Source organism: Alternaria triticimaculans, assembly GCF_023758025.1.
Source record: "Alternaria triticimaculans strain BMP 0046 chromosome Unknown scaffold_7, whole genome shotgun sequence".
NCBI lineage: Eukaryota > Fungi > Ascomycota > Dothideomycetes > Pleosporales > Pleosporaceae > Alternaria > Alternaria triticimaculans.
The window spans coordinates 1,454,521-1,476,911 of record NW_026055964.1 but is presented as its reverse complement, the minus strand read 5'-3'; the positions used below and the strand labels follow the sequence as shown (position 1 = coordinate 1,476,911).

General features: G+C 50.2%; 6 protein-coding genes across 6 annotated transcripts; 4 read left to right on the top strand and 2 right to left on the bottom strand.

Annotated features, from left to right (window-relative positions):
* Positions 1-2,129: 2,129 nt before the first annotated feature.
* Positions 2,130-2,936, bottom strand: J4E78_005858 (uncharacterized protein; the record flags this gene model as incomplete). The annotated part of the gene is made up of 1 exon (XM_049366473.1): positions 2,130-2,936. One exon carries the CDS (start codon positions 2,934-2,936, stop codon positions 2,130-2,132), a length of 807 nt encoding a protein of 268 aa, XP_049222199.1.
* Positions 2,937-9,668: 6,732 nt separating this feature from the next.
* J4E78_005857 (uncharacterized protein) lies at positions 9,669-10,260 on the top strand (the record flags this gene model as incomplete). The annotated part of the gene is made up of 2 exons (XM_049366472.1): positions 9,669-9,811; positions 9,894-10,260. 2 exons carry the CDS (start codon positions 9,669-9,671, stop codon positions 10,258-10,260), a joined length of 510 nt encoding a protein of 169 aa, XP_049222198.1.
* A 1,599-nt stretch (positions 10,261-11,859) lies between these two features.
* On the bottom strand, positions 11,860-13,272 carry J4E78_005856 (uncharacterized protein; the record flags this gene model as incomplete). Its single annotated transcript, XM_049366471.1, has 1 exon — positions 11,860-13,272. One exon carries the CDS (start codon positions 13,270-13,272, stop codon positions 11,860-11,862), a length of 1,413 nt encoding a protein of 470 aa, XP_049222197.1.
* Positions 13,273-15,802: 2,530 nt separating this feature from the next.
* J4E78_005855 (uncharacterized protein) lies at positions 15,803-17,158 on the top strand (the record flags this gene model as incomplete). Its single annotated transcript, XM_049366470.1, has 2 exons — positions 15,803-15,928; positions 15,980-17,158. The coding sequence occupies 2 exons, from the start codon at positions 15,803-15,805 to the stop codon at positions 17,156-17,158; spliced, it is 1,305 nt and encodes a 434-aa protein (XP_049222196.1).
* Positions 17,159-17,718: 560 nt separating this feature from the next.
* Positions 17,719-20,146, top strand: J4E78_005854 (uncharacterized protein; the record flags this gene model as incomplete). The annotated part of the gene is made up of 5 exons (XM_049366469.1): positions 17,719-17,768; positions 17,820-17,955; positions 18,006-18,203; positions 18,994-19,400; positions 19,450-20,146. 5 exons carry the CDS (start codon positions 17,719-17,721, stop codon positions 20,144-20,146), a joined length of 1,488 nt encoding a protein of 495 aa, XP_049222195.1.
* Positions 20,147-20,767: 621 nt separating this feature from the next.
* On the top strand, positions 20,768-22,345 carry J4E78_005853 (uncharacterized protein; the record flags this gene model as incomplete). Its single annotated transcript, XM_049366468.1, has 2 exons — positions 20,768-20,956; positions 21,014-22,345. The coding sequence occupies 2 exons, from the start codon at positions 20,768-20,770 to the stop codon at positions 22,343-22,345; spliced, it is 1,521 nt and encodes a 506-aa protein (XP_049222194.1).
* Between the last annotated feature and the right edge of the window lie 46 nt (positions 22,346-22,391).

Genomic DNA, 22,391 nt, shown 5'->3' with positions numbered 1-22,391 from the left:
GTCCATGATAACTTGACTTGTCCTTGGATGTTTCCTGTACATTGCGGCCGAGCCTGTTGTTGTGACAAAGTTGCTCCGGTCGGTCGGAAGCTCCCGAGATCTAGTTTACGGACGTAAGCAACGGAGCCACACTATGATAGTCTAGCTTAAAATTGCCATCCTGCCAAGCAGTACTCGTGGCAAGCTTACGGACGTACAGGTACCTACTCAGCTTGGAAGCAAGCGCAAAAGCGTGGAGCTATTGTGTTCCGAGCTTTGGTATTTTGTGGTCATCCGAAAGACTTTACCTACACAGCACCATCTCCAGCATACGAAAAGGCAAGGCCTCACTGTTGGTCCTGAGATTCTTGATATCGATTCCCCTAGAAATAGTGGCCTAATCTAACGATAAAAGTATTATAGCACAGCTGATGTATGCCCATAGCTGGAGGTATAGATGTTCGAAGTAGCTTAGGTGTGGGCTCGTATCGCTGCGGGTTCGGCTTCGGCTCCGGGTGCTTGGGCTGGCGGTCCTTCTCCTTCTCATCCACCAGACCACGATTGCATACAAATGGGAGGTCGCTCGTTCAGTGTGCGTTATGGCTGAATTGTAGGGAAAAGAAAGGGCAACAAGAAGGATATTCAGAGAAGTGGACGTACCACCTTTGAACTAGTCTGGCGCGGCTGAACAACTATTGTGGTCTTATATGACAGGGCGGAGTATCGGTAGTCGCTGCACATTGCCTCTTCTGTCTTTGCAGCAACGCTTCGACTCCCGGGGTTCGCTAGTCTGATTTGCGTAATTCCATAATGTCTTCGCGCTGAATGTTCACATGAAGAAGAATCTCGCAGCGCTTGTTGCTTCCCCAACCGCCTGCCCTCATCCGCTCTGCCGGGACGAGGTGGCACCCGAGGCTGCATTCCGGGACCACGCCCACTGCATTCACGGCATACCGCCATTTGGACCGCCCTGGACAACAGGCAGGTGCAAAGCGCCTCAGCATGACGATAGGGAGGCAGATGATATGCAAAGCGCTCAGAATGCAGACAGAGAACATCATCAGACGCCGCGAAGCCGCTTGGTTTTGGGCAAGATGTTTTCATTGGACAGCGGCATGTAACGGAGGAAGCAGAACCGAAAACCGAGAACTGAAGGACAGATAGATGAGAAATGAGGACCGAAAACTGACTGGGAACAGTCGTCTGCATGACCATGCATTATATAGACAGTCCAAGAGTGGAGCTATGATATGTAGTGCTACTGTTATCCTATTGTACTGTAATTGCAATGCTTTGATGATCCATGGATAACCTCGGCAGCGAACCAAGTGATGTCACCATCGCGCCGCGATCCGAAGTCGCCGATACGCCGACGTGCCAAGCCAGTCAAGCGGTGCGCTCTCCCCGGTCTCGCCGCCCCTCCAGTAACGCCATCATAATCACCACCACACCATCATCATGGAAGCATTATCACGCAATCCCGAGCTGTTTCCGAATCTGCAATTCAACGCCAGCTCCAACTAAGGCTCCATGGCTCTGACGTCATTTCGCCAGAGGCTCTTTCCAAGGTTTCCAACATCCGTCGCTCTCTGCTAAAGATTCTAGCTATACTTGGCATTTTAAAGCAAGTCTTCTTTCTTAACTACTTACATCGTGAGGGTTGGATGTGCGCATCTGCTTTAGGTATGAGTCATCTGAGTATCGTGGCTAATAATTTGGATGATGTTATAAGCGGTGGTGGTGGGATTAGTAGCGCCTCTGTCTCCATCCATGGCACCAAAGCTTCGCGGAACTTAGATTGTGTCTGACTTGTACCTTTACATACATAGGGTAGAGAGAGTGGCTTGTGTAAGTTATACAGGCAACTATCTTGCGTGTATCAGCACGTCGGAAGCGGGCGCAGTTGAGATTAATTATATCAACGAAAGGGATATAGATGCGACGCCTTAAAATTACAGGAAGCGTGAGAGCGTTGCGGTGACTTGAAGGGTGCAAAGGCGCAAGGGTCGGAGGGCTGAAGTTCAGATGGACGGTCTAAATGGAGTAACTTAACGAGACTAGCTACGATTTAAGCTCGCTACCCGCACTGGATCCGACCTGGAACCTGAGTATCATGTGACCCTGAATGAAGCACTACCCTGTTCGCATTCTCATAGGCTGAGTTCCGAGTCTGACGTCGGCATATAGTCAAAAACTGCCTGTATGGGTGCTACAACATCGTCGAAAAACGTCTTGCGAAACACGACATATTCGAATGTATTTCGCGCTGGAGGACCCGGAAACAGAAACCTCAGGCATCGGTCCACTGCATATGCATACGACTCAGAGTCTAGCATGAGCTCCTCAATCTGTTCCTTAGCAATCTTGTAGTCTTCGATTGAAGATACAGCAGTGGCAGCGGCGTTCATGGAGTTGGCTCCGCGATATTCCTGTCTAAGCCTTCCAAAGGTTTTGCCGACGCCTAGCTCAATGAGGCGCATAGCGAGGCTATATAGAATGGGGCTTTGGATCTGGCTGGCTTGGAACTGATCAGCGGGCGCGGCTGTCTGTAAAGCTAGATCAGGATGTATGGCGGAACGCTGGAAATCGTACGAAAGGTACGGATGTTTGGAAATGTGTGGTAACGATAGTCCTTTCGCTTCTTCCAGAAACAAATGGATGTTTTCGCTGCTGAGAACTTCTTCAAGCCACGGCGAATCGCCCATATACAGAACAGCCCAAGTCAGCGCTGCAGCAATCCCGAACCTCTGCGTTCGACTCAGTTTGAGCTTGAGGTTTGTCGCTTGGTCCACTTCGCGGGATAAGAGAGCCTGGAGACCCACGGCTCTCTTCGTATCGGCTAAGCTGAAAGCTCCAGTGCCTTCGGAGTATACGATGCGTATCTGTTTGCACGGGCCAGAAGAGCCAGGGACTGGTATACATCTCGATTCGCCATCTTGCTGTGGCATCTGGAGCATTTCGCAAATCGTCGAGGCGGAAGATGTCGATGTAGGTCTATCAACAGGATCAGTTGTGATTGCCATCCGTGTTTGACTTCCTGGGGCTGAGAGGTGGTCAGTAAAACAAGTCTTATTTGTCGCTGCGGTTCTTACATGACACTAGTGTCGTTGACGAAGACCTTGATCTCGCATGGAATGTATTTGGTAGAAGCTCCAGAAATTTCACTCTACTCTTTTCTTGCGGTGGGATTGACGGGCTTGCATCAGGGTGAATATGAGAAGATTGAGGAACAGTTGCATCGCCTGCAACCATCTGAGGTCTCGTGGACTCCTCTACGCTGGCGGTGATCATATGCCACTTCATCTCAGAATGTGTATTATGTATTAACTTTACATTTAATATACTAGCACTAGACAAACTAGATAAACTAAATAATTAACTAAATAACCTATTACTTATAATAGCTACCTAGCTATTATAATACTTTTTTATATTTTTTATATAATAATTTTATAACTTACTAAAATAGCTAATATTTATATCTTTTAGTTTATATTTTTAAACTAACTATTTAAAATATTTTACTCTACTTAAGTAAGCTAAACGCTAAGTAGTTAAAGTTATTAAATAAAATTTAATACTACTACTTTCTTAGTAATTAAGAAGTTCTTAGCTACTTAGTTTACGCTTATAAACGTTAGCTATATTAGTATTCTTAGTATATATATTTATATACTTTAATACTTATTAAAAATAAAACTATACTTTTAAGTATTATATAACTACTTAGCGCGTAGCTAAGCTCTAAAAAAAGTACTACTTTTAAAAATAATAATAAGTTAGTAATAAGTAGCTTATAATTTTACTATCTTTTTAATTATAATAGTAAACTTTAAAAAAGCTAAAAGTTATAAAAAAATACTAAGTAGTAGTAATTTACTATTAAAAGTAAGCTAAGTATTTAAGTAAAAAGTAATTATATTAGTAGCTATAGTTATATATATATTATATTTAAAAAGTAGTACTTATAGTAGTTACTTTTTATATTTTTTTTTTTTTAACTTATATCTATATATAGTATTTTTATTTTATAGTTACTATTAACTTTATTTTATAGTACTATAGTAATATAAAGTAAAATAAGCTACTTATAACTTTTATAATATTAATAACTTTAATAAAAAGATACTCTTATAAATAAGAGAAATTACAAGTATAATACACTGTGTGTTGTGTATCTGGGATACTTGATTGCCCGATATTGCCATCTGAAACGAGGTCAACTTCAGAGGTTTGTCTTTGTGCCAGCTCAACTGGAAGTTCCCCTTATGGCCGTGGGAGCAAGCACACCCCAATGCGGTTTCGATGGCTTTGTGCAGTCCTTGGACGTTCTTCCTGATTGCTATCGTCATATCGGCGTTGAACGTCCTCCTCAGCCGCTCCACTACGCGATTTTCTGTGTTCGGTAGCATCTCCCTTCTCTCCAAACCGCATGCCGATAAATCGCGATTAGATTTGCGAAGATCTTCTAATACTTGTTCTCTTTTCTTGGTGCGAAAGGTTCCCTTCACTCTGCGCCATTCCCAGCTCATTCTTTCCGACTTGGCATGTGCCCAGGTCGGCTACGAGCTCAAAAGGTTAGCAGTGTTTTCAGGGCTTTTTGATACCATTTCAGAGAACGGCGGAATCTTGAGATGAATTAACAAGCAAATGTAAGGGGGGTTCTCACCGGTCCTTGAGCGTCGGGGTAGAGGCCCCTTGCAAGCTCGTCTAAGGTCGTGTTCATCGCATGCAGATGTCTCATGAAGAGATCGCACTGAGCGGGGTGACTGACTTGAAGCACCATTTCGACCTGATCCATTGTGATACGTTCTGTAGCCTCGATGTCCAGGGTCCGAAGCGTAGTATACAAAGCCGTCTCTTGAAGTTCTATTGCGTCGCGGAACGTTTCCAAATCTTCTTTCCAGTTTCGAAAACTGCGAATGGTCTGTCGTGTGGTTCGGTAATGATCCAGAGCATACAAAATGAGGGGTATTGCCCCGAGTACTACCCCCGCGACTTCCGCCATTAGGACATAAATTCCAGAACAAATTGACGAAGATGTTATCGAGCGAGCTAAAATAGAAGACGCAAGTTTTCTCAGGAATCTTAAGACTCAGGTCTAGATTGACATGACCTAAGCGTTTCTTCAGTCTGAACAAGGCTATGCCATTGCCCCCTGCACCAGGCCACCACGGCCCCGCACCAAGCCACCACGGCCCCGCGTCAGACCACCGCGGCCCCGCATCAAATCGCATTCAATATGAAACTAGGAGTTGTATACATAGACGTCAAGGCTCTCGGACCGTGTACTCATCGCTGATTATTGAGCGTCTACGAAGAAAACTCCTCCTTTCACCCTTCAGCCTGGTTTACACCATCCTGCAGGCCTTGGCAAGGATGTCGCTAGTATTGGACTCATCCAGTACCATTACACAAAATATCCATCAAGCCTATGCTCAATGCTTGAACAGCCTGAAAGACCTCATCGTTCAGCTTACTTATCCACCACATGACGACCTCCGTCACGACGAAAGAAGCCTTCCGAGGGCTTTAGAAACATATGGCCGACTACGCACATGGGGCGAAGAGTCCCGGGCTGCCTTGCCTGTTGGGTCACGCGAGTCGCTAGACCAGATCCTTCGTCAGGAGGATAAACTGAGGAACGCTTTCGTCAAGACTCTGGGCAAAATCCACCGTCAGGCGCTGTCCGGTGAGTGGGCAATATCAGTACCATCATGCATCTGATAACGTTTCACTTAGCTTATGGCAGCCTTCGAGCAATCGGTAGCGACTTCAGCAAATCACTACATGAACAGGAACACGGGTCTGGTGCTGATTCTGACTTTGAGAACAACTCAGATGACGATGATGGTGACCAGGAACACAAGGATGGCGGAAAACCAGACATGATACTCATAATCCTGCAACAGATAAACGCAGACATGAATCTCCTGGCCCAGATGTCGGTCTTGATGAAGAGGCCAGGATTTAACAGGAAGTATATTCATTCAACAGGAACAGCCGAACTTCACCACAAAGTCGCTATGTACACTCAGTACGATCTGCTTCATGTTGAAGAAAAGTTTCTACATTGGCAGACGCGAGGTTTCCGATGCCACGTCAACGAAGAGGTTGCTACTTTAGATCGTTTGGCGCGGCGTGCTTTGTTGGATAGCGCTCCAAGAGGCAGACATGTATTGCTGATGCGGCTGTCTATGGCTAACACTAGGCGTAGAGAGCAGCTTCATTACTGGTCTAAGCATCCAGATCAAATTCTCACCACGACCGGGGGAAAATCTCATGTCACGGGGACAACGCCAGAGGCTGGCGGGACGAGACACGAAGAACGCAACCAAGCAATCACTGGAGCGACACAGAAGCCAACAGATGGATCGGGAACCGAGATTCATGCACCAGAGTCTGCAATGAGCAGAAACACCTACTCCACCGTTGCTGCATCTGCTGTTCCAGGACTTCTTCATGCAACTAACCCGGAAGGAACCATATATGCAGAATCAACAGTTGGAACCAGGAGATCAAATCGAGTACCGGATGTGCCCAGGAGCTCTCGGAAAGACATCACATTTGAGTGCCCTTATTGTCACCTGGAGATCGACTCGCTGACGATGCACAATCGGCAACACTGGAAGTGAGCATGCAGCTTTTATATCTTAAGTGCCAACTCATAATAACAATTCCAGACGGCACATATTTCGGGACCTTAGGCCCTATATGTGCACATTCGAACACTGTCAGAGCTCTGACAAGCAATACTCGACGCGAAGAGATTGGAAATACCATGAATTCCAAACTCACCGAAGACAGTGGATTTGTAAACAGCATGACATAATATCTTTGTGTCGAGAAGATTTCAGTGCCCACATTCTTGAGCAACATATGGCTTCAATCCGTCAAGACCAGTTACCAGTTCTTGTCGAAATGTCTGAAAGAACAATGGATGATATGACCATCGTTCGGTGTCCCTTGTGTCCGGACGAACGTCGACTGATGACACTCCATAATCATATCGCCGAGCATCTGGAAGAGATCTCGTTGTTTGTGCTACCAATAAACATTGAGGACGACAACCAGGACGGGGACAATTCCGAACAAGGAGCTGACGGAGACTTCTCGTCACGAATGGAGGAATACGGATTGTCGATCTCATCCACCGATAATGCTACTGGAGACCTGTCTCGCAATCATTACATCCCATACAGGAAGGTTGCGGTGAAGATCATTAGGTGGGATGAGAGTCTTGATGATCTCCAAGGCCATACTAAAAAGGTTAGTGTATTGACCATGAATTCTTAAGCCGAAGTCGCCTCCTTACGCAGCCGATAGATCGACAGATTGCAGTCACTATTCCGGAACCTCGGCTACGAATGCAGCGTTAGCCTCATCCGCGATAGCAAACGCCCACAAATCAACCTGAACAAATGCGTCTTGGATCATGTGTGGACTTATGACGATCCACGCAGTCTGATGATTTTCTACTACATAGGTCACGCCAGCGCGTCCAAGGATCATAACGGAAAAGCCAATCTGAAGTTTTCGGCGTTAGTGAACCACTCGATGACATGGACAGTTGAAACGGGAACTAACTCAAGACAGGGGTCAGAACGATGAGTACACAGCGTATTGGCATCAAGCAGAATATCCTATACTGAACGGCGCTCATGGAGACGTTATAACCATATTGGACTGCTATTCCGCAAGCTCAGCAGCTTCGCGACCCAAAAGCGCGACTGATAATGGGAGTATGACGGAGCATAGTCCCGTTGCATCAAACTTGGTATCACCTGAGGATAGCATCGAACCCAAAGGACAAGTGGACAGTCCCAGTTACTCCCTCTTAGCATCATCACTAGGAGACGAATTTACACACGGTTCTGGACCAGCTAGCTTCACCGCAGTGCTATGCGACGCACTTGAGGAACTAGTCGCTGAACTTGACGGCGGACCGTTCCCGTTAACCCAGCTTTGTGACAGGATAAACAGAAACACAAAGAACGCTGGTTCCAGTGTACTTTGGACTCGTACTCCAGCTTCGTGGCGCCAACCTCAGCTTGGACGTGTGAGGTTCGCAGAAAGTTTTCGAGAAGGCCCGCCCCAACCACTCAGACCCTTATTTGATCAGGTGGTTATGGAAATCATGTACATACTGAAGGTCAGAGACATCTTCAGATCGAGAATGAGGATATCAGGCGCGCAGGAGAGAGACAAGATGCTGTGAATACCGCAGAGTGGAAATTCTGATCGTTCAGTGGGATTTACGCGTCCTTTACCCCCTTGGTGTCCTTGACGCTAAACAATACAACTCCCATATCGAAAATCAAAAGGAGGACGTTCCGAGTAGACTAGGAGACTAAAATCCCAGTCGAGCCTGGTGGGATGAAGATCCTGGGAAGCAGGAAGTACAGAAACAAGTCGAGCGTATACAACGAGATGGTGCTGCGCAAGAACTCGGATATACCAAAAAACAAATGAGTTTCAAGGGAGGCGAACACCGCGAAGAACTCATTGAATCCAGGCCGCATGACCACGAAGTACGCGATTTCAATCTCCAGAAGAAAGGATCGTCAAACGCTGACCAGTACTTGCAGATCGGCCAGCCTATATTAATTTTCCCATTCGGCTTTGGTTACTCATGTACTTTCGCCAGCATCCAGCACGGAAAGTGTTGTTAAACTGACTTGAATGACGCCATTCTTCAGCATGTGCAAAGCTGTGAAGGGAACAAAAATCTACTCATCGTTTATTATGGCGGTTACAGCAAAACAGAGGGGGTACAGGCCAAGCTGTTGCCGTGAGTTGAGTAGCACTGACACCGGTTCCCAATCTTGACTTTTTAGAAGCCATGTGTGTTTATATTACTGTGAAGCGCGAAGGTCATGTACCCCTGTGGTTTATTTTAATCGTGCAAGGGTAAAGCCAAACGTCCTTAGAACGTAGTCGTGACTGCTGGAGGATTTCGGCGCAATTTTGACACAGTTGCGGCGGTGTACTGAAGCAGGGGACCGGCAACAGCATCCCGTATCATGCATCCTGCTCATAGATGCGCGTGTCGTAACGTTTACAGCATTCTGGATGCACGAATCGGGGTGATGGTAATGTGGGCTGATATGGTTGAGCGGACAACAAAGCTAATTTTCGGTGCCCTATTGTCGTATGTGGAAGATTGAGTGACTTGGTGGTATATAGCGATGTCGGAGTCGACTGTACAAGTAATTGTTAGCAAGACCGACGTGCAGGAGAGATGCGATCACGGAGGGCAAGACCAGCAGTAACCTGTACTCGAGAGCGGGATCTTTAGACGCGATGCTGTCTGTCTACAAGACTGTATTGTGAGTCGTTGCGGCACGGCGCAGGGCGCTACCGAGGTATAGCTGTGATGGTGACGCATCCCGAGGATGTGACCAGCTTGATGCTGCAGAGCGAAATAAACGCAGCAGTAGCAGTGGTAGTGATGGTGGTAGAGCGGAGGGGCAATAGCCAAGATACAGGTGCCTCCTTCCTTTGCTTCAGGAGCCTCGTGGCATAGCGTGCGTAGGCACGTGCGCAGACGCGTCTACGTTCCAAGGCGCGTAAACAAGCCGATGACGTAGCGTGGCTTGGGGCCAGCCATCAACACCTGGCAAGATGGCGCATACATATCCAAGGCTAGGACTTGCCGTTGACACTCCATTATCTTTAACAGCTACATAATGTTCACCACCAAGGCAACCTCACTGCGAGCTCTGTCTCGCGTACCATGCCGGGCCAGATGCCCAGCAGCGAGGAGACCGTATGCGACAGACCATGAGCAGCGCACCAAGGAGACACTGAAGACATCGTCGCGATTGACATGGTAAGTAGTTGCGATTCCAATTCTTTGCGCATTGCGAATTGCGTCCCCATACCAACTGGACACGCCATACTGACTCCCTCAGGCTCACCACAACCGCGGCCGCCGGCGCTGCAGCCCTCTACTACACCACCACCCCATCCACGTCCTCCGCCTCCGCCTCATCCTCCACGTCCTCCTCCTCCGCGCAATCTGCCTCTAAGGCATCTCCCTCACCCCCGAAATCACATGATACCAGCCGACCAGGGCATCGCCACGAATCCGAGTACGCCTCCGACGTCCCCAAGCCCGTGGAAGACCGCCACGGCGACAGCGTCACCAAACACAGCATCGCCGCGCACAAGAACCAGAACAAAGTTCGCGAGGGCAAGTTCTCGGGCAAGGAGTTTGACAACCACGAGCAGGTGCATTCGCCGGGGAAGCCTGGAGGTGACTTCGAGGTGAAGCGGTAGGATGGAGGAAGGAGATAAGGGAGGTGAAGATGGTTCAGCGTAGTGGAATGGATTGCAAAGTCACTGAGCGCACTCATGCTCTCGGTCGATGTCGAGTATCCATTTCTATTTCGCCTTTCATGTCCTGATGAGGAACAAGATACGTCAGCGATCTATACTCTTCGCCTTGTCTTGTATTTCCAGCTTGTACATCATCGGTCTAGGTCTCGCTTGCATCGCATTTGCGCACGTCTATTGTGGCCCAAGCCCTGCATCCCTCAGCTCCTTGAAGAACTTATTGGAGAAAGCTGAATCAACGAATTCCAGAAACTTGGTAACTTGCTTCCCGTCCTCCGTGAAATGCAAGATGAGCGCGTATTCATTCGCGTATGGTCCAATATCGCTGTCTGCTGTGCTCGTCGCATGCATAATACATGTATGCGCATCTACATCATGAACTTCTGTGTGAACGGTGACCTACGATGATGTCAGTCGCTTGCACCCTCAAACGGAAGTCTGCGTCTTACCTTGAAGTTCCTGAAATGTGGCAGCATTTGACTGAAGCGCTCGCGATATTGCGTGTTATTCTGAATCGGTCGCCCTAGCGATGCAGGAAGAACTTGTTGTGTACAATCTTCCGTTCGATAGGCCATGATCTTATCCATGTTCCAAGCATTGTATCCGTCGATGACGGCCTGGGCCGTTGCTTTTTGGGCGGCGAGGGTGGACATTATGGATGCTCAGAGATGGAAGATGGCAATAGTATTGCAGTGGTGAGCTGCGTTGTGGTACTTGCTATATACATGTCTGACTGATCATAACCTTGGAATAGGCTAGCGAGAAGCGGGCAGGTGGCGGGGTTGATAGACGCATGGTCGTTGGCGAGTAGAGCTACACACCCTCAAGACACAACAATTTAGGTTTGTAAAGATGCGTCATGCACTAGGGCGACCGTTGCGCGCCGGTAGTCTCACCATACAGCGCACATTCTGTTCCGCTGTTTACGCTGCCTCGGCTAGTGGCTGCCTTCTCACATGCCCCAATGCCCTTTCTCCCCGCCCAACGCCTTCACAGCTATGCCCACCTTATCGCACATGCGCGCCTGATTGCTGACGTTCATATACAGGCGTGCGCAAAAAGCAAAACGCCTTTAATCTGCAACAAAGCCCCGCCATTAGGGAACCGCGAAGAAAAGAGAAGATAATGCGCCTTTGACCCCCGGGCTGAGCATCGAGAAGACTTAGAACCGTCCCCAAGGGAATGTTCCCTTGAAAGGCCCAATACTCTCCGCATTAAATCGGAAAGCTCCTTCTCTTAGTATTTCGAGATCGCAAGAGCAGTCCTAAGAAGATTCTTTATCCTACAACTGTTTAGTACGTACCTTTCGTCAGGTATTAGCAAGGCTACGTAGAGCCAATGATAATACCTTTCTGCTACTCTCGTGTGCTTCTAGAATGGCTAGCATCACTGCGACGAGAAACATGCTTGTATCACGAACCTGAATGATTGCTATGAACTTATACGGCAGCTAGAGCATGACATAAAATACATATCGAAAGGTCAGCAATGCACATCCGCTGAACTCGACGACCAAGCCCACTGACTTTGATGCCTGCGCCACTAGCCACGTCGATTCCGGAAATGTTCCTTCGCTTTACCAGCAGGAAGACCCGTTCTTCGCTTGCTCCCCACCCAATATCCAGCCACTTCGCAAACACCCCGATCTAGTGCTGGGATTTTTGCTCTTCCAAACACCTCGTCTGTACTCAACTTCCATGGCTGACCTCCCACATCTGAAGCCATCAGCTCCGTTCTCGGCTTTACGTTGTCCAAGAAGAAACGGTCGATCGTAATTCCGAGTGCTTTCGCGCTTATAATGTCTGTGTATTCGAGCGTGTAGAAGGGCTGGCCGATGTAGTATACACTGATGGAGCGCAGATCTGGAAGATAAGTGGTCGGATCGACAACCGTGTCGTTCAGCAAGCGTCTCACAAACCCCGACGTGAGAACCATACAGTCGACAATAGTCAAAGATCTGAGGCTCACCGGCAGTACTGAGAACAAGAGTCCGTTGGCCAGCACGACGTGACTAGGTGGAAGCGCAGACTCCGGTATTATCAACGTCTGTAAGTCATCGAAATGGTAGTATATGGGCGAGATTCGTTGAGCCCGAGAGAGTGTTATACCACTCCATGATGATGGCAGCTCCAGCTTCGTGAGGCGAGAGTATTTGGCTTCGAAGACTTGGGCGAGATACTTGTGCTCTCGTAGTTGTTGCGTCGAGGGGTCATTGGTCCAGTGACGTCGCCCATCAACCTGCGGGCTCATTGGTCCTTGCCATGGGTCTGCATCCCTGAGCAACATCGGATAGTGCAACATATGACCGCCACCGAGAAGCAATTCTTCTAGGTTTGGTAGCGCCAGCAGGAGCAGAGCGAGGAAAGCATTGTTGTGACCTGCTCGGAGCGCGTCTTCCCACATCCGCTTGTTGTGGTTACTCATGTCTTCAGCGTCCCGGATAACGTTTAGACAATCTGTTCGGAAGGTAACTTCGGTCTCAATAGCGAACTGCCTCGACGGCATTCTTGACCGGCGTTGCGCATCCATGTACCGCAAAAGCCCAGCGCGCAATCTGCGCCGAAGTTCACATTCTCGGGCACTGCTCCAGGGCTTTTGTATACAGCCATCTTCGATGCCACCGTAGTTTGCTTTCCGAGCCTCGGGAGATACATAGTTTGTGATTTCAAGAGATTCGACCTTATCCGCCCATTCGTTGGCGGGGAAATCTCGGAGCGTTCGGAACAAGGCGAATGCTTTCGAAAGTGGAACGGTAAGTGCTTTGAGCTCGTGAAAGGTGGTTCGAACGACTTTGGGGAAGCGAGTGTTCGCAGCGGCGAGGGATGTTAGATTTCCGTAGGCGCTTCGGTCAAAGCGCGGCTCGACTATAAGTTGAGGGATGATTTGGAGAAGTAGTTCGTCGGGGAGGTCCCTGATGCTGGCCTTGGGAATACTGCTGGCTGTGGAGGACGACATGGCTGAAGATCAATAGTCTGCGAGCGTGCGGAGGGGTAAATTTACGAATAAAGAGTATAAACAACAGTGATCATATGAAGGAAAAGGAGAGTAAATTCATAAGCAGGTGTTAGTAGGCACCCGTCTGACTACACAAGTGCCCCTCTATGCGTTCGATTAGGATAGACATGATAGAAAGTGCGGGGCAATGGGATCGAAGCGTAACCAAACAAGGCGAGATAGGGAATGTTCAAGCAAGATTCCCTAGCCAACATGTGCTGTTGCCTGGAAGGGGGTTCCGTCTCGAGTGAAATGATCGCAAGACCGGTCTCCATATAACGGGTAACAAGTGCAATAGCCAAGAGCTTCCGGGACAGTGGACAGTAGCGGACGTAGTGTACATTAGAGAAGGCTGTCGTCCATTCCAGTATATGAAGGAGAGTCGTCAAAGAAACCGCGGGAGCTGCTATGTGCCTCTGTTGTACGCCGAGAACAATTGTTGTGAGTACTTTCTTTCGTGGCTTGTCATTTGCGGGCAAATCCGGTCTGTCGCTGGTATCGAACCTGTCTCCAAGCTCAGTGCTGATTAGACGACAGACGAGTCTTGTGATGAGATCATCGAGCACACCGACACAATCGTAACAGTGGCCGTACTTCGACCTCCTCGGGGGCGATATCAATGCAGCCCCGACGTAACAGGGACTTGTATGTGGTCAAGTGATGGAGGAGCAACCCCTGCGTGTATGAAACGGACGTCCACGTACTCAAAGGGCCTGAAAGGGGGCGTCTTCCCAGGAACAGATTTCTGTCACTGCCGTTGTTCATATCCTGTCCAGTACGCAATGTGACTGCACCTTGAGATACGGCATCGGACCGTGCAAGATTTAATGTGGTTCTGCGACCAGCGGCCTTGCATTCACAACCTGCCTAGGGGCGGGTGACTGCTGACTCGGACCGATTCGATCGCTGAAGGGATCGTCCGCCAACGGTTTTCTCCGCAGGCACATTCTCATATTCATTACTGGCGATAATTCTCTGCTACAACTCGTCGAGTGACATCGTCGAACTCGGCGAGAAGAAAGGTGTTGCGACTACACGTTCATGTCCGGTGATAGACTAGCATAGTGCTCTCTGGACTACCAATTCGATAGTTAGAAGGCTCGAAGCTGAGGTTTGCGTGTAGCTCGACACGGGCATTCGATGTGGAGCAGGCACGTGGCGTGGAGACGCGTCGGGAAATTGCTGATGGCCCAATTCGTCCAGACAGCGCTAATCCTCCACCAGTTCGGTAAAGCCAGGGTCAAGGCACGGGTAAAATCTCCAACGGCCGTCTCGTGGTTGTAGCGCGATGTCAACAAAAGGCTGCGTCATGGAAGGTCTACCGTGCGCGTTATGAAGGCACTAAGCCGTGTTGGTCAACGCTACGCCGCTTGGGGAACATTCGGGCCGATCCAGGAAGGAGTGTGCCTGAGCAGTGGCTTCCGACGATCGGGCAAAGACACCACCGTACTTTCTGTATAACCGCGACTCAGTAGTTTACGCGATCACGTCGTGGACTGCAGCTTCAAACATACTTGAGTAACTGGAGACAACAAACTGCAGCTCGTCTACACTAGAAGACGCGCATACAGGCCGATCGTTCACGTTGTAACGGTGAGATGTGGCTGAGCGGACTGCAACCCACTGACAAGGAACAAAGAGCCGCTCTGAGAACGACCAATGCAGCGACGATACCAGTGCGATGGCAGCCCTATCTAAGCTTTTCTCACTGAATGGGTCATACCAATGAGTCGCAGGAGACGTCTACGATAGTCCGCATCGAAGCCGCGAGTTCCGCGCCCTGGCAGTTCTACCCCTGATGCCGATCCCAATCGACACCAACACGATGACCTGAAGCGCACAGGTTATGACTCGGGACTGTTAGAGGCACAGCGAAATAGGAAGAGCTTTGGGAACCTGAAAGCGGCGTCGCGCATGGCGCATGCACTTGAAAGCGTCCTGATTAAGGTTCCTCTTGGTAAGGCGAACTAAATGAATTCAGGGATGCATATCTGGAAAAGCCACGACCGACAGTATCTATGCCAAGCTGCCAGCCTCAAGACAAGATACGGTGAGGCTGTCAAATCTGCCATACTCCAGCTAGAAATTACTCGAGCGGGGCAAAGGACCCGTGCTGGTGGTTTCCACCTTTATGGGGTCACCAACAGCGATCTACGCTCATGATACCACTTCATAATGGCCGAATGCATGGGTCACTCCAGTGGATCAACTACGGACACCCTGGAATCAGGCTTCGTCATGTCGATCGACATCCTACTGGTCTTCCTAATGCACACAACGGTGATATACCGGACATTACTGTGCTGCCACACTTGTACATGGTGTGGCGTTAGGAGAGAGACGTTGGAGTGGGTGAGTATATAAGTACTATCGGCTCCGACTTGAGGAAAAGTATCAACCAGCTACAGATCCACAGTCATTCCTTTTTTACGACACTCGCTTTTTGCTCCAACTATTTTACAGTCTTTCCAAGAACCCTAATTCTCCCAAGATGCGTTTCAACGTCCCCGCCATTCTTGCAGCCGCCGCTGTTGCGAACGCCGCTGTTATTCCCCAGATCCCCAAGGTTGATGGCGTCGTTGGTGGCGCCACATCTGGCGTCTCTTCCACCGTCAACGTGAGTACACTACAAGTCGCCTTATGATTACTCAACTGACAACTTCAACAGAAGGTTGAGGGTGTCGCAAGCCCCAAGATCAACGCCTCCATCGGTCGCCGTGTGAACGCAAAGGTCGGCACCAAGTTCGGCTCCGTAGACGCCTCCGTCGACCCCAAGAAGATCAACGCCAACGTTGGTGCCCACATCACCAGGCGCCAGGTCCCTGACGTTAAGCCCATCGTTGGTGGTGCTACCTCCGGCGTTACCTCCACTGTCAACGACGTCAAGAACGTCGGTGCCGACGCCAAGGTCGAGGCTCTCGACGACGTTGTCGAGGTTGAGGTTGGCAAGCGCCAGGAGCTCCCTGTCGCTGGTGACCTCGTCAACGGTGCTACCTCCAAGGTCACCTCCACTGTCGACGACGTCAAGAACATCGATGCCAAGGTCGATGCCCTCGGTGCTTCCATCGACGCTTCCATCGGCAAGCGCCAGGACCTTCCCGTTGTTGGCGACCTCCCCGTTGCTGGCGGCGCTGCCGGTGACGTTACCTCCAAGGTTGGATCTACTCTCGCCGACGTCCAGAACCTAGACGTCAACGGCATCGCTGAGGGTGTCACCGCCCCCGTTGCCCCCGTTGTTGACGGTGTCGAGTCTGCTCTCAAGCCTGTTGTCGACGGTGTCGAGCAGGCTGTTGCCCCTGTCACTGGCGCCGTCTCCGGTCTTGTTACCCCCATTGTCAACGACGTCAAGGACAGCGCTCTCGGTGCCGTCAACGGCGTTACCTCCAAGGTTAAGTCCACTGTTGGATCCACTGTTGACGACGTCAAGAACACCACTGGTTCCGCTTCCGCTCTTGGTCAGTCCGCTGACGCTGCTGTCACCAAGCGCCAGGTTCCTGACGTCGCTCCGGTTGTTGGTGGTGCCACTGGTGCCGTCGAGCCTGTTGCCAACACTGCCACTGGTGCCGTCAAGCCTGCTGTTGACACCGTCGAGGGTGCCGTCAAGCCTGCCGTCGACACCGTCAAGGGCGCTGTTGAGCCCGCTGTCAACACCGTCAAGGGCGCCGTCGAGCCTGTTGTCAACACTGTCTCCGGTGTTGTCTCCCCTGTTGTCGACAACGTCAAGGGCGTAGCCGGATCTACCGTCAAGACCGCCACCGACAAGGTCGGCTCCACCGTCGACGACGTCAAGAACATTGACGTCTCCGCCGATGTCCTCGGCGCTGCCAAGGTTGACGCCTCCCTATAAAGGCGCTGCTAAGCTATGACGGTCATGCTTCCAGCGTTACGCAATCTTTCCAACGTCCATCAGCGAGACGCATTTGTACATATATCCTAATCTGTAGTAACATCTAATCAGAAATACCCCCCCTAACTTCATTCATTGCCTGTGAACCTGCCAAACCGAAAGTGTCTTGTGAGCTCATTGGACTGAAGAAGTCATCTTTGTTTGTCGTTCTGTGCCATTTCCCACCCCTCGAGCTGTCCGCGCCACGCGTCGAATTATGATCATGTTGCCGTCTCTTTAAATCTTCTTGTTTGTATTATCTTAGTGATTATCGTACGCCTGATGTAAAAAGTGGTCTGCATGTACTAAAGTGCATGAAATGAAGCTGAGACCTATCCGAAGTGTTGAATACCTGGCTTGGGTAAGAGAAACTATTACCCAGTCTTAGCTCCATGACAAGTGAGAGGCTCTTGGGTTCCGCTGCCGCTGATTGATAAGCAATGTACCTACAACGCTCCTTCCCTCGAGTCCAACATCCTCTTCTTCCTCAACAACAATAACTCTATTTCAACATAGTCGAAATGGAGTCCCCCAGCAACCCACACAAGCGACAGAAGCTCGGTTTCGAGAGGTAAGTCGTAAACTACATTGAAGAAAGGCACACTGACAATATTGGTTCCAGCTACTCAAATTCCAGGGTCTTATCCGACATCACGATTCGATATGGAGTCTCAGGAGAGCGGACCTTTGAAGCGCACAAAGTAGTGCTAAGCGCAATGTCGTACTGGTTCAAGGCAGCTTTCACTGGACAGTTTGCAGTAGGATTATCTTCCAATAATAGAGATGCATCCCTTACTGACGCACGAAGGAAAGTTCCGCCAGAGAGATCACTCTGAAAGAAGACGATCCCGATGCTCTACTCTTGATGCTCAACTTTGCATACGATCAAAAGATACCAAGTCTGGATGACGTTGACAACGTTGTTCGTACTGCCCGTAGCATCCGAGATTGCTTAGGCTTGTACCGTGTCGCTGACAAGTACGACTTTCCTCAGTTCCTGGATCGGGTCATCTCAGTGTTCAAATGTAGCATTGATTGGTGGTCGATGCAAGTGCGATCAGGCGACCCAGTCCCCATCAATGCCGTTTTACATCAAGAGTTCTGTGGATTCGTCAGAGATGTCTATGATATTGTTGGTTCGGAACATCATCCTAGTCATCCATTGGTAGATGTGTTGCTAGGATTTGCAGACGACCAGCGATCCACATATATGGTCAACCGCATCGGTCGCCAGCCACTCATAGCGTCGGCCTGTCGGGAAGTGGCAGAATTTGGACGGGACATCTTTCTCCATTTGATGGCAAAGACTGGAGTCTTACATCAGGATGGCGGTATCGTGACGGAGGCACTGTGTATCGCGGCTAGCAGAAGATGTCCAGAATGCGAGGAGGTTGTGTTGATGGCCGAGCTGGAAGAAAATGATTGGATGGGTCACTGTCCTCGTTGTGGTAACCACGAACTAGACTGGCGACCAGAAATGCTGTTTTACGAGGAAGATAAATTTGTCAGGGAGGGAGAACAAAGCAAATGATAATACCTAGGTATTCTTGCGTAGCCAGAAGAGTGGTAGCGCAGTCTTGCCTCGGCAGCGGAGATGTCCGGCACTACCGACAGGCCACCCTGAGCTAGGTTTCAACTTTCCAATGTTTCCCCCTCGAATTGCTGTCCATGAACTTGCGATTCCACCAGCCTGCCACTTTAACGACGTTACGACCCATTGACGACCATTTTGTATCTCCCGCTCTCTTTTCTGTCTTTCCGAACTGTTAGAGATACTCCGCGTGGCTCCCATTTAGCTCGGAACCGTCTGCGACCTGCCATACCTAGAACACACGCCCTCGCGCAATCACGCCTCACCGCTCCAGACTGCAGCTGCTCAGCTCACTCGACTTGTTACCGCACTCGCTCTTTACGTCGAAACTACACACCCTCCTTACCTGCCCACCATGCCCGAAACAACCAAGGTCGTGCCCCTCACCTGCCACGGCCACTCGAGACCTGTGCCGCATATTCACTTCTCGTCCCTGGTCGACGAGGACCAGTACTATATTATATCAGCATGCAAGGATAACAACCCCATGCTCCGCGACGGAGTCACGGGTGACTGGATTGGCACCTTCCTGGGCCACAAGGGCGCCGTCTGGCAAGCGAGACTCTCTTCGGATGCCTCACTAGCAGCGACGGCCTCTGCGGATTTCTCTGCGTAAGTGCTTTCGATTACCGCAAGCGAAGCTGGTACTAATGCTCCACAGGAAGGTCTGGGACACGCACACCGGTGAGGCCCTACACACACTCTCGCACAACCACATCGTCCGCGCCGTCGCATTTCCCAATCAGCCCCACCCTCAGATCCTCGCGACAGGAGGCATGGAGAAGAAATTGCGCATCTACGATCTTTCACGTAGCGATGCGACGAGCTTCGAGATTGGCGCAGGTGTTCACACCGGAACCATCAAGTCGATCGTGTGGACATCGGACCCGAACGTCATAATCACAGCCGCCGAAGACAAGAAGGTGCGGTGGTGGGACTTGCGCCAAGAGTCTACAATCGGCGAGCACGCCGTCGAAGGCACTGTTGGCTCTTGCGAGTTGGATAACACCTCCTCGGAGGGCATTCTGAGCGTAGCTGCTGGAAACAGTGCCTACTTCTTCAACAGCCAGTCGCCCGGATCGCTCATCAAAAGCATCAAGACACCATACGAGATTGCCAGTGTGGCCCTGCACAATGGCGAGCGGAAGTTTGTCACTGGTGGTAGCAACCAGAATGATACCTGGGTCAGGGTCTGGGACTTCAATGAGGAGAAAGAGCTCGAGACCAACAAGGGCCATCACGGACCTATCTGGTCGGCAAGCTTCTCGCCTGACGGAAAGCTCTACGCGACAGGCAGTGAGGATGGAACAGTCAAGCTCTGGAAGTTCACATCCGGCCCGTACGGTCTGTGGAAATAGGATTTCGCATGACCGGCGCTGCTCCTTGCCACATATAGGGCCAGATGCAACATCCCAGCACCCCATAATAGCAAATACGAGACAAGTAGCATTTACCACTTTGGACAAGCTGTTACCATCGCGATTCTTAACAATGACATGTACGGAGCAGGTGAGCAGAAGCGCTGCGAGACCATATCGTAATCGCAGCATTGGAGTTGACATTACATTCGCGCGCTATCTCAGGCTACTCCAACCAGGGTAACTGTACCCGCGGAATTATCCGATTCGACATGCCGAAGGATCAACAACACCAATGGCGTGCAGCAACATCATCCGCCTGCATATGCTACGGCCGGCCTAGGTAGCGATATGCAATGCTCAACACAACGATAAGACTGCCTTGGCAAGATAGCCGATAACTGCGTTCACGGCCGTTGCCAAGGGTGGGAGGCCTCAACTGTTGCACTTAAGTACAGATGTCATGACCTCGTTGTCTGTATTGTATTCCCGAACATTACCGTCGCCTGTTAGAAGTCGTTGCCAGGGTCTTCGGTTATCTCGTCTCTACACCTCTCAGGTCAATAGTTGGATCCGGACTTCAAGCACCAACAGCCGGTTCAGCAGCTGTACAGATTTAACATGGGAGAAAAAGAGGAGATCTCGCCAGCGCGAGAGGCTAGCATCGATGAGGGCCAACTCGCTGCTGAGAAGCAGATGCGCGATATCGGTGCAGATCTGTATCTCGAAGTCCAACAATACTCAAGAGAAGAGCTGGAAGCAGAACGCAAAGTCGTCTTGAGAAAGATCGATTGGGTCATCATGCCGATGGTACGTTCTTCTCAACTCATGTCATCAACTACGAGACAGCATAGCTAAGAGATCCAGATCTGCATAACATACATGATCCAATTCCTAGACAAACTCTCCCTAAACTACGCAAACGCCTACACCCTAACCCCCGACCTGGGTCTCCAAGGCGACCGCTACGGCTGGGTCGCCGCCATCTTCAACTTCGGCTACCTCTTCTGGGCGCTCCCAGCAAACTACCTCATCCAACGCCTCCCAGTCTCCAAATACACAGGTCTAATGATCCTCCTCTGGTCCATCCTCCTCTGCTGCCACGTCGCAGCGAAAAACTACTCCGGCATGCTAGCCCTCCGCTTCTTCCTCGGCATGTTCGAAGCCAGTATCAGTCCCGCGATTATGAATATCGTGAGCATGTTCTACCGCCGCGACGAACAGCCCGTTCGCATGTGCGTGTTCCTTGCTTTCAACGGCATGGCGACCATGGTCGGTGCGCTCCTCGGCTACGGCCTCGGTCACGCGCACTCCGCGCACATCAAAACGTGGCAACTCATCTTCCTCGTCATCGGCCTGTTGAACTTTGTCTGGGCGTGGGTGTTCCTCTGGGTTATGCCTGATAGTCCGTCCACCGCCAAGTTCCTGAACCATAAACAGCGGATTGTGGCGATTGATCGCATTGCGAGCAATATGATTGGTGTTAAGACGAAGCAGTTTCAGAAACATCAGGCGCTGGAGGCGGTGCTGGATTTCAAGGTGCTTTGCATTAGTTTGATTGGGCTGTGCTGTGGAGTTATTAATGGGGGTGTGTCGAACTTCTCGTCGAGCCTTATCAGGGGGTTTGGGTTTAGTGGCATTTATGCTACGTTGCTTCAGCTTCCGACTGGTGCTATTGAGTTTGTTGTTGTGCCGCTGTGTGGGCTTGCGGCGGGTTACTTCAGGGATACAAGGTGTCTTATCCTGGCTTTGGTTTGTTTGCCGCCGCTGGCTGGGTTGCTGGGGATTCGACTTACGCCGCTATCGGAACGCTGGAGTCTTGTTGGGTGCACTTGGCTGCAGTACATCATTGGCGCTCCGGTCATCCTGTCCTGGAATCTGCTCACGACGAACATCGCGGGTCACACGAAGCGTAGCACTGCGAACGGGATGTGGTTTGTCTTCTACGCGGCGGGCAATATTGCAGGAGCGAATATCTTCTTCGCGAGGGAGGCGCCACGTTATTTCTCGGCGTTGACGGGGCTTATCGTTTGCTATTGCGCAATGGTGGTGATTGGAGGTGTACTGGCTCTGTGGATGGGTTGGGAGAACAAGAGGAGGGATAGGAAGTATGGTCAGGGAGAAGATGATCAGGCCATTCGGGATGGATTCAGTGACTTGACGGATAAGCAGGCGAAGCATTTTAGGTATGCGCTGTAGAGTTCGTGCACGATTCAATGGATAGATATCCATCGTTACTACGTAC